At 31.8% G+C, this 12,401-nt stretch overlaps 1 protein-coding gene and 1 pseudogene across 1 annotated transcript; both read left to right on the top strand.

The window, feature by feature from the left end:
- Positions 1-1,052: 1,052 nt before the first annotated feature.
- LOC110709942 lies at positions 1,053-3,242 on the top strand. Its single transcript, XM_021888193.1, has one exon. The coding sequence runs from the start codon at positions 1,053-1,055 to the stop codon at positions 3,240-3,242; it is 2,190 nt and encodes a 729-aa protein (XP_021743885.1).
- Positions 3,243-3,351: 109 nt separating this feature from the next.
- Positions 3,352-4,981, top strand: LOC110709941 (annotated as a pseudogene).
- Positions 4,982-12,401: the final 7,420 nt, after the last annotated feature.

The raw sequence follows: 12,401 nt of genomic DNA, 5'->3' as shown, positions 1-12,401 counted from the left end.
CATTTGATTCAATTAGCTTTGTAGAATGTATTTGACTTTCATTTGATTCAATAGCTTTGTTTGAATGTGTTTGACTTTCATTTGATTCAATTAGCTTTGTAGAATATATTTGACTTTCATTTGATTCAATTAGCATTGTTTGTGATATGGCAGCAAGCAATCAAGTTCAAACTAAAGTCCAAGAAGTTCAAGCTACGGTCCATGCTTTGTTCATCCACGAAAAGTCCAAGTCTTTGGATGCTAATTTCGTGGGATTCTCTTCCAAGAAATCCTTTTGTTTCTTGCCTTAAATGGGAAGAGGACAAAGGGGACAAAGTAACCAGTTAAAGGAGCATCCAAGAAGACTTTCAAACAGCCACAAGGAGTTTCAAACAGCCACAATTAAACAGCCACATTTAAGTGGGGGTTACAAGCTTGGTTCATGGCGATTTTTGTGGGGAATGATTATGAGTTGTTTGCTGTTTGTTTTAGTCATTTAAAGCTTTGATTAGGGGGTTATTTTTCTGTCAAAGAATGCATGTAATAGCTGCCATTAAGGCCTCAAATAAACAGCCATTTTCGTGGCCTAGTAAAGGCGTGATTCTAGGCTTGAATCATGCCTAGCTTTTAGTTTTGTTTTTAAGCATGTAAAAGGAGTTACAAAGCTTTTATTGAAGCTTGTTTCTTCTGTTTTAGGCATGTAAGTTAGGAAGTTGAAGAGTTCCTTTAAGGATTGTAAAGCTTCCTATAAATAGAACACTTGCCATTCGTTTTAGGCAAGAGTGATTAAAAACAACAAAATCTGATTTTCTTTGTGAATTTCTTGTGTTACTTTGTGTTTCACGAACTTATACTTTCTTTACTTAGTGTTTAGTTAGTATAAGCTTGATAATCTAGCCTTACTTTGTGTTTGGTCAAGTTTATCACCACACACGCAATTTAGAACCCGCTTCTACATTGAGTGTTTATCTTGTTTTCTTTTGTGACGAACTTGATTCTAATTGAACTAGCCCACTCCAAAACGATCCTAATCCACTTACATATCAGTTGGTATCAGAGCAAGGCCTTGGAGAATGACTCCAGGTTCATCCAACTCACCATCTCACGAAGTGATGAAAGACATTCTTGGAAAACTCCAAGAAATGCATGACGAAATGAAAAAGCATGAAACAAGGATGGATGCCATTGCGGACCTATGCCTTAGACAAGGTAGAAGGTTAGAGGAATTAGAAAATTCCACACCCACCCAAGGTGAATCACAATTCCGTGGTCACCAAGATGATAGAAGTGTCAAGCTAGACCTTCCCGACTTTGATGGTTCTAGTGATCCGGAAGTTTTTTTTGATTGGGTACGTAGGATGGAGAGTATCTTTGAGTATAAGGAGTATGATGATGCTAGGAGTTGTAAAATGGCGGTTCTTAAGTTAACCAAGCTTGCTGGGCTTTGGTATGATAATCTAAAGGCCAAGAGGAGAAGAGAAGGAAAAGATAAGATTGAGTCATGGATGAAACTCAAGAAGAAGATGGAACAACGTTGGGTTCCACATGAGTATGTGCAAGATCAATATGTCAAATTGACTCGCCTAGCTCAAGGTGAACGAAGTGTTGATGACTATGTGCGAGAGTTTGAGAAACTCAGTTTGGTGTGTGATATGCAAGAGAAGGAACCACTCAAAATTGCCCGTTTCACTAAAGGGTTGTCTAAACCAATCTCTAATAAGGTGGATCTCCTACCTTATTCCACCTATGAAGAGGTTGTGAAGGCTGCTAGAAAGGTTGAGGCACAACACAAAGAAGATAAGCCAAGACCTACATCTAGGCTTCCTTACAAAGCTTTTTCTTCCATGGGAAAAGGCGAGGTTGCTTCTAAATCCACTTTTACTCCTAACTCGTCCAAAGGTTATGGAGGAAAAACGGATTCCAAGCAAGAAATCCCCAAGAGGACGTGTTACAAATGCCATGAGAAAGGACATATTGCTAGTGAGTGTCCAAAACGGAACACACTCACCATCCATGAAGGAGGGTATGATTCCGAGGAAAATGAGGAAGAGGAAGAGGAATATGAGGAGTATGGGGCTGAAGAAAACGCCACTCCATTGTGTGGTGTTGTAAGAAGGATCCTACATTCCGAGCCTCTCAAGGATGTGCAACAAAGAGAGAATCTTTTCCATACGAGGTGCAAGGTACGGGACAAGATTTGTGATGTGATTGTAGATGGTGGTTCTTGTACGGATGTGGCCTCTACTGAACTTGTAAGCAAGCTTAAATTACCCACTCGTGAGCATGCTAAACCTTACAAGTTAAATTGGTTAGATAACGAAACCGGTTTGAAAGTTAAGAAACAAGCACTAGTTTCTTTTACAATTGGAAATTTTCATGATGAACGTTGGTGTGATGTTTTGCCTATGAGTGCGTGTCATATATTGCTTGGTAGACCATGGCAATTTGATCGAAGTGCTTTGCATGATGGTGTTTCTAATGTCTATACGGTCACTAATCATGGGGGAAAGAAAATCAGGTTACTTCCTTTACCTCCAAAGGTTGAACCTATGGTGGAAAAGAAACCTAACTATTTGGTTTCTAAGAGTGAGTTTGAGCGTGAATTTGCTATGGAAGGGGAAGGGTTTTTACTTGTTGTTAAACCTGTTGATGATACCTATTCCTATGTTACTAACTCACCGTCTTTGAAGGAATTGCTAGAAGAATTTTCTGATGTTTTTCCTAGTGATTTACCACAAGGATTACCTCCATTGCGAGGTATTGAACATGCTATTGACTTGATTCCGGGAGCTCAATTGCCTAACAAACCAGCCTATAGGTGTAGCCCCGATCAAGCCAAGGAATTGCAAAGACAAGTAGAAGAACTTATGGAAAGAGGTTATGTACGTGAAAGCCTTAGTCCATGTGCCGTTCCTGCTCTTTTGGTGCCTAAGAAAGAGGGAACTTGGAGGATGTGTATTGATAGTCGTGCCGTCAATAACATTACTATCAAATACAGATTTCCTATGCCAAGGCTTCAAGACATGTTTGATGAGTTGAGTGGAGCCAAAATTTTCAGTAAAATTGATTTGAGAAGTGGTTATCATCAAATGCGAATTCGTGAGGGAGATGAGTGGAAAACAGCTTTCAAGACTAAGCAAGGCTTGTACGAATGGCTTGTCATGCCATTTGGTCTTTGCAATGCTCCTAGTTCGTTTATGAGACTCATGACTGAGGTATTGCGTCCTTTTCTAAACAAATTCATTGTTGTATATTTTAGATGATATTCTAGTATATAGCAAATCCATAGATGAACATTTGTTTCACTTAAGATCTTTATTTGGGGTTTTGAGGGATAACAAATTGTATGGGAAATTAGAAAAGTGTGCTTTCATGTGTAACCATATTACTTTCCTAGGCTATGTTGTATCTAGTGAAGGTGTACAGGTTGATCCCGAGAAAGTCAAGGCTATTGCAACATGGAAGGTGCCGAAAGATGTGCATGAAGTAAGAAGTTTTCATGGTCTTGCTTCATTTTACAGAATTTTCATCAAGAACTTTTCATCCATCACGGCTCCTTTGACCGAATTGTTGAAGAAAGGTGCATTTCAATGGAGTGAAGCTGCCCAAAAAGCTTTTGATGAAATCAAGGAAAAGTTGTGCAACACTACGGTTCTTGCATTACCAGATTTTGATAAGTTGTTTGAGGTTGAGTGTGATGCAAGTGGCGTGGGCATTGGTGCGGTTCTTATACAAGGAAGAAGACCAATTTGTTACTTTAGTGAAAAATTAAGTGGTGCTAAGCTTAATTATTCAAACTATGATCGTGAATTCTATGCCATTGTTCGAGCTCTTGATCATTGGTCACATTACTTAAGGCCTAAACCGTTTGTTCTACATTCGGATCATGAAGCCTTAAAATTCATTCATGGCCAACAGAAACTTAATTACCGACATGCTAAATGGGTTGAATTTCTTCAATCTTTTACATTTAGTTCAAGGTATAAGGAGGGCAAGAAGAATGTGGTGGCGGATGCTTTGTCAAGAAGAAGCTATCTCTTAGCTATGGTGCATACGAAGATTCTTGGGTTTGAACACTTGAAAGGTCACTATGAAGAAGATGAGGATTTTTCGGGAAAATTCAAGAAACCTACTCAAGACTATACGGTTCAAGATGGGTTTTTGTTCAAAGGCAACAAACTTTGTGCCTAAGAATGGTGTGCGTGAGCTTTTGGTTCGTGAAATCCATGGGGGAGGGATTGCTGGTCATTTCGGCATACATAAGACATTGGAGATGCTTCAAGAACATTTCTATTGGCCTCATATGGTGAAGGACGTGACTCATGTTGTGGAAAGGTGCTCTACTTGTCAAAAATCCAAGAGTACTTTTCACAAAGGTCTTTACACTCCATTACCCGTTCCTAATGTTCCATGGGAAGGAGTGAGCATGGATTTTATTGTGGGTCTTCCTAGGACTCAAAGGGGGAAAGATAGTATCATGGTGGTAGTGGACCGTTTTTCTAAAATGGCTCATTTTGTTCCATGCCACAAAACGGATGATGCTTCTAAAGTTGCTGATTTATACTTTAGAGAAATCATTCGTTTACATGGGGTTCCAAGGACCATTGTTTCGGATAGGGACACTAAGTTCCTTAGTCATTTTTGGAGAATCTTGTGGAAATTGGTGGGTACTAAGCTCTTATTTAGTACTTCTCATCATCCACAAACGGATGGTCAAACGGAAGTGACTAATAGAACCCTTGGTGCTTTGTTACGTAGTCTAGTGAGTAGAACTCAAAAGGATTGGGATGTTAAGTTAGCCCATGCCGAATTTGCTTACAATAGGTCCCCTTCATCAACCACTACTCGTAGTCCTTTTGAAGTGGTGTATGGGATTAATCCTTTACTACCTATTGAGTTAATTCCTTTGCCTAAAGGAGACTTGATACATGGTGAACCTAAGAAGAGATGGGAAGCATTTCAGAAAACATGCACCAAAGTCAAAGAAAGATTGAGGCTATGAACAAAGTCTACAAAGACCGTGCAAATAAGAACCGAAAACAACCTACATTTGCTAAGGGTGACTTGGTTTGGTTACACTTAAGGAAAGAACGTTTTCCTAACCTAAGGAAAAACAAGCTCATGCCTAGGTCCGATGGTCCCTTTCAAGTCTTGGAGAAAATTGGGGAAAGTGCTTACAAGATTGATCTACCTAGTGAATTTGGTGGAGCAAGTGCAACTTTCAATGTGGGAGACTTGAGTCCATATCTAGATGATGAAAGTTTGAGGGCAAACTTTTTCGAAGAGGGGGAGAATGATATGGCAGCAAGCAATCAAGTTCAAACTAAAGTCCAAGAAGTTCAAGCTACGGTCCATGCTTTGTTCATCCACGAAAAGTCCAAGTCTTTGATGCTAATTTCGTGGGATTCTCTTCCAAGAATCCTTTTGTTTCTTGCCTTAAATGGGAAGAGGACAAAGGGGACAAAGTAACCAGTTAAAGGAGCATCCAAGAAGACTTTCAAACAGCCACAAGGAGTTTCAAACAGCCACAATTAAACAGCCACATTTAAGTGGGGGTTACAAGCTTGGTTCATGGCGATTTTTGTGGGGAATGATTATGAGTTGTTTGCTGTTTGTTTTAGTCATTTAAAGCTTTGATTAGGGGGTTATTTTTTCTGTCAAAGAATGCATGTAATAGCTGCCATTAAGGCCTCAAATAAACAGCCATTTTCGTGGCCTAGTAAAGGCGTGATTCTAGGCTTGAATCATGCCTAGCTTTTAGTTTTGTTTTTAAGCATGTAAAAGGAGTTACAAAGCTTTTATTGAAGCTTGTTTCTTCTGTTTTAGGCATGTAAGTTAGGAAGTTGAAGAGTTCCTTTAAGGATTGTAAAGCTTCCTATAAATAGAACACTTGCCATTCGTTTTAGGCAAGAGTGATTAAAAACAACAAAATCTGATTTTCTTTGTGAATTTCTTGTGTTACTTTGTGTTTCACGAACTTATACTTTCTTTACTTAGTGTTTAGTTAGTATAAGCTTGATAATCTAGCCTTACTTTGTGTTTGGTCAAGTTTATCCACCACACACGCAATTTAGAACCCGCTTCTACATTGAGTGTTTATCTTGTTTTCTTTTGTGACGAACTTGATTCTAATTGAACTAGCCCACTCCAAAACGATCCTAATCCACTTACATATCAGTTTGAATGTGTTTGACTTTCATTTGATTCAATTAGCTTTGTCGAATGTATTTGACTTTTATTTGATTTTATTAGCTTTGTTTGAATGTATTTGACTCTCATTTGATTCAAATAGCTTTGTTTGAATGTGTTTGACATTCATTTGATTCAATTAGCTTTGTAGAATGTATTTGACTTTTATTTGATTCCAACAGCTTTGTTTAAATGTGTTTAAATTTTCATTTGATTCAATTAGCTTTGTAGAATGTATTTGACTTTTATTTGATTTAATTTGCTTTGTTTGAATGTATTTGACTTTTATTTGATTTAATTAGCTTTGTTTGAATGTATTTGACTCTCATTTGATTCAAATAGCTTTGATTGAATGTGTTTGACTTTCATTTGATTCAATTAGCTTTGTTTGAATGTGTTTGACTTTCATATGATTCAATTAGCTTTGTTTGAATGTGTTTAACTTTATTTGATTCATTTAGCTTTGTTTGAATGTGTTTGACTTTCATTTAATTCAATAAGCTTTGTAGAATGTATTTGACTTTCATTTGATTCAAATAGCTTTGTTTGAATGTCTTTGAATTTTATTTGATTCAATTTGCTTTTAGAATGCATTTCACTTTCATTTGATTTATATAGCTTTGTTTGAATGTGTTTGACTTTCATTTAAATTAAAAAGCTTTTTTTTTAATGTTTTTTGACATTCATTTGATTTAAAAGGCTTTGTTTGAATGTGTTTGACTTTCATATTATTCAATTAGCTTTGTAGAATGTATATGACTCTCATTTGATTCAAATAGCTTTGTTTGAATGTTTTTTTGACTTTCATTTGATTCAATTAGCTTTGTAGAATGTATTTGACTTTTATTTGATTCCAATAGCTTTGTTTAAATGTGTTTGACTTTCAATTGATTCAATTAGCTTTGTAGAATGTATTTGACTTTTATTTGATTTAATTTGCTTTGTTTGAATGTATTTGACTCATTTGATTCAAATAGCTTTGTAGAATGTATTTGACTTTCATTTGATTCAAATAGCTTTGTAGAATTTATTTGATTTTTATTTGATTCAAATAGCTTTGTTTGAATGTGTTTGATTTTCATTTGATTCAAATAGCTTTGTAGAATGTATTTGACTTTTATTTGATTTAATTGCTTTGTTTGAATGTATTTGACTTTTATTTGATTTAATTAGCTTTGTTTGAATGTATTTGACTTCATTTGATTCAAATAGCTTTGATTGAATGTGTTTGACTTTTATTTGATTCAATTAGCTTTGTTTGAATGTGTTTGACTTTCATATGATTCAATTAGCTTTGTTTGAATGTGTTTAACTTTATTTAATTCATTTAGCTTTGTTTGAATGTGTTTGACTTTTATTTAATTCAATTAGCTTTGTAGAATGTGTTTACTTTCATTTGATTCAAATAGCTTTGTTTGAATGTGTTTGACTTTCATTTTATTTAATTAGCTTTGTACAATGAATTTGACTTTCATTTGATTCAAACTTTGTTTGAATGTGTTTGAATTTCATTTGATTCAATTTGCTTTGTAGAATGCATTTCACTTTCAATTGATTGCTTTGTTGAATGTGTTTGACTTTCATTTAATTCAAATAGCTTTTTGAATGTTTTGACTTTCATTTGATTCAAATAGCTTTGTTTGAATGTGTTTGACTTTCATTTTATTCATTAGCTTTGTAGAATGTATTTGACTTTCATTTAAATTAAAAAGCTTTGTTTGAATGTGTTTGACTTTCATTTGATTCAATTAGCTTTGTAGAATGTATTTTACTTTTATTTGATTAATTAGCTTTGTTTGAATATATTTCACTCTCATTTGATTCAAATAGCTTTGTTTGAATGTGTTTGACTTTTTGATTCATTAGCTTTGTATTGACTTTCATTTGATTAAAATAGCTTTGTTTGAATGTGTTTGACTTTCATTTGATTCAATTAGCTTTGTAGAATATATTTGACTTTCATTTGATTCAATTAGCTTTGTTTGAATTTGTTTGACTTTCATTTGATTCAATTAGCTTTGTCGAATGTATTTACTTTTATTTGATTTTATTAGCTTTGTTTGAATGTATTTGACTCTCATTTGATTCAAATAGCTTTGTTTGAATGTGTTTGACATTCATTTGATTCAATTAGCTTTGTAGAATGTTTGACTTTTATTTGATTCCAATAGCTTTGTTTAAATGTGTTTGACTTTCATTTGATTCAATTAGCTTTGTAGAATGTATTTGAATTTTATTTGATTTAATTTGCTTTGTTTGAATGTATTTGACTTTTATTTGATTTAATTAGCTTTGTTTGAATGTATTTGACTCTCATTTGATTCAAATTGCTTTGATTGAATGTGTTTGACTTCATTTGATTCAATTAGCTTTGTTTGAATGTGTTTGACTTTCATATGATTCAATTAGCTTTGTTTGAATGTGTTTTAACTTTATTTGATTCATTTAACTTTGTTTGAATGTGTTTGACTTTCATTTAATTCAATTAGCTTTGTAGAAATATTTGAATTTCATTTTATTCAAATAGCTTACTTTGAATGTGTTTGACTTTCATTTGATTCAATTAGCTTTGTAGAATGTCTTTGACTTTGATTCCAATAGCTTTGTTTAAATGTGTTTGACTTTCATTTGATTCAATTAGCTTTGTAGAATGTATTTGAATTTTATTTGATTTAATTTGCTTTGTTTGAATGTATTTGACTTTTATTTGATTTAATTAGCTTTGTTTGAATGTATTTGACTCTCATTTGATTCAAATTGCTTTGATTGAATGTGTTTGATTCATTTGATTCAATTAGCTTTGTTTGAATGTGTTTGACTTTCATTGATTCAATTAGCTTTGTTAGAAAGTGTTTGACTTTTGATTCATTTAAAATGTGTTTGACTTTTATTTAATTCAATTAGCTTTGAAGAATGTATTTGACTTTCATTTGATTCAAATAGCTTTGTTTTGAATGTGTTTGACTTTCATTTGATTCAATTAGCTTTGAAGAATGTATTTGACTTTCATTTGATTCAAATAGCTTTGTTTGAATGTGTTTGACTTTCATTTGATTCAATTAGCTTTGTAGAATGTATTTGACTTTCATTTAAATTAAAAGCTTTGTTTGAATGTGTTTGACTTTCATTTGATTCAATTAGCTTTGTAGAATGTATTTTACTTTTATTTGATTCTTTTTTGAATTTATTTCACTCTCATTTGATTCAAATAGCTTTGTTTGAATGTGTTTGACTTTCATTTGATTCAATTAGCTTTGTAGAATGTATTTGACTTTCATTTGATTCAAATAGCTTTGTTTGAATGTGTTTGACTTTCATTTGATTCAATTAGCTTTGTAGAATGTATTGACTTTCATTTGATTCAAATAGCTTTGTTTGAATGTGTTTGACTTTCATTTGCTTTAATGTGACTTTGCTTTCTTTCATTTGATTCAATTAGCTTTGTAGAATGTATTTAACTTTTATTTGATTTAATTAGCTTTGTTTGAATGTATTTGACTCTCATTTGATTCAAATAGCTTTGTTTGAATGTGTTTGACATTCATTTGATTCAATTAGCTTTGTAGAATGTATTTTACTTTTATTTGATTCCAATAGCTTTGTTTAAATGTGTTTGACTTTCATTTGATTCAATTAGCTTTGTAGAATGTATTTGACTTTTATTTGATTTAATTTGCTTTGTTTGAATGTATTTGACTTTTATTTGATTTAATTAGCTTTGTTTGAATGTATTTGACTCTCATTTGATTCAAATAGCTTTGATTGAATGTGTTTGACTTTCATTTGATTCAAATAGCTTTGTTTAATGTGTTTGACTTTCATTTGATTCAATTAGCTTTGTAGAATATATTTGACTTTCATTTGATTCAATTAGCTTTGTTTGAATGTGTTTGACTTTCATTTGATTCAATTAGCTTTTGTAGAATGTGTTTAACTTTTATTTGATTTAATTAGCTTTGTTTGAATGTATTTGACTCTCATTTGATTCAAATAGCTTTGTTTGAAATGTGTTTGACATTCATTTGATTCAATTAGCTTTGTAGAATGTATTTGACTTTTATTTGATTCCAATAGCTTTGTTTAAATGTGTTTGACTTTCATTTGATTCAATTAGCTTTGTAGAATGTATTTGACTTTTATTTGATTTAATTTTCTTTGTTTGAATGTATTTGACTTTTATTTGATTTAATTAGCTTTGTTTGAATGTATTTGACTCTCATTTGATTCAAATAGCTTTGATTGAATGTGTTTGACTTTCATTTGATTCAATTAGCTTTGTTTGAATGTGTTTGACTTTCATATGATTCAATTAGCTTTGTTTAATGTGTTTAACTTTATTTGATTCATTTAGCTTTGTTTGAATGTGTTTGACTTTCATTTAATTCAATTAGCTTTGTAGAATGTATTTGACTTTCATTTGATTCAAATAGCTTTGTTTGAATGTGTTTGACTTTTCATTTGATTCAATTAGCTTTGTAGAATGTATTTGACTTTCAGTTAAATTAAAAAGCTTTGTTTGAATGTGTTTGACTTTTATTTGATTCAATTAGCTTTGTAGAATGTACTTTACTTTTATTTGATTAAATTAGCTTTGTTTGAATTTATTTCACTCTCATTTGATTCAAATAGCTTTGTTTGAATGTGTTTGACTTTCATTTGATTCAATTAGCTTTGTAGAATGTATTTGACTTTCATTTGATTCAAATAGCTTTGTTTGAATGTGTTTGACTTTCAGTTGATTCAATTAGCTTTGTAGAATATATTTGACTTTCATTTGATTCAATTAGCTTTGTTTGAATGTGTTTAACTTTCATTTGATTCAATTAGCTTTGTAGAATGTATTTTGACTTTTATTTGATTTAATTAGCTTTGTTTGAATGTATTTGACTCTTATTTGATTAAAATAGCTTTGTTTGAATGTGTTTGACATTCATTTGATTCAATTAGCTTTGTAGAATGTATTTGACTTTTCATTTGATTCAAATAGCTTTGTTTGAATGTGTTTGACTTTCATTTGACTCAATTAGCTTTGTAGAATGTATTTGACTTTCATTTGATTCAAATAGCTTTGTTTGAATGTGTTTGACTTTCATTTGATTCAATTTAGCTTTGTTGAATGTATTTGACTTTCATTTAAATTAAAAAGCTTTGTTTGAATGTGTTTGACTTTCATTTGATTCAATTAGCTTTGTAGAATGTATTTAACTTTTATTTGATTTAATTAGCTTTGTTTGAATGTATTTGACTCTCATTTGATTTAATTAGCTTTGTTTGAATGTATTTGACTCTCATTTGATTCAAATAGCTTTGATTGAATGTGTTTGACTTTCATTTGATTCAAATAGCTTTGTTTAAATGTGTTTGACTTTCATTTGATTCAATTAGCTTTGTAGAATATATTTGACTTTCATTTGATTCAATTAGCTTTGTTTGAATGTGTTTGACTTTCATTTGATTCAATTAGCTTTGTAGAATGTGTTTAACTTTTATTTGATTTAATTAGCTTTGTTTGAATGTATTTGACTCTCATTTGATTCAAATAGCTTTGTTTGAATGTGTTTGACATTCATTTGATTCAATTAGCTTTGTAGAATGTATTTGACTTTTATTTGATTCCAATAGCTTTGTTTAAATGTGTTTGACTTTCATTTGATTCAATTAGCTTTTGTAGAATGTATTTGACTTTTATTTGATTTAATTTGCTTTGTTTGAATGTATTTGACTTTTATTTGATTTAATTAGCTTTGTTTGAAATGTATTTGACTCTCATTTGATTCAAATAGCTTTGATTGAATGTGTTTGACTTTCATTTGATTCAATTAGCTTTGTTTGAATGTGTTTGACTTTCATATGATTCAATTAGCTTTGTTTTGAATGTATTTAACTTTATTTGATTCATTTAGCTTTGTTTGAATGTGTTTGACTTTCATTTAATTCAATTAGCTTTGTAGAATGTATTTGACTTTCATTTGATTCAAATAGCTTTGTTTGAATGTGTTTGACTTTCATTTGATTCAATTAGCTTTGTAGAATGTATTTGACTTTCAGTTAAATTAAAAAAGCTTTGTTTGAATGTGTTTGACTTTTATTTGATTCAATTAGCTTTGTAGAATGTACTTTACTTTTATTTGATTAAATTAGCTTTGTTTGAATTTATTTCACTCTCATTTGATTCAAATAGCTTTGTTTGAATGTGTTTGACTTCATTTGATTCAATTAGCTTTGTAGAATGT

The sequence above is a fragment of the Chenopodium quinoa genome, unplaced genomic scaffold (assembly GCF_001683475.1).
Source record: "Chenopodium quinoa cultivar QQ74 unplaced genomic scaffold, ASM168347v1, whole genome shotgun sequence".
Taxonomy (NCBI): Eukaryota; Viridiplantae; Streptophyta; class Magnoliopsida; order Caryophyllales; family Amaranthaceae; genus Chenopodium; species Chenopodium quinoa.
Note: the sequence above shows the minus strand (reverse complement) of the source record. Positions and strands in the feature narration are given on the sequence as shown.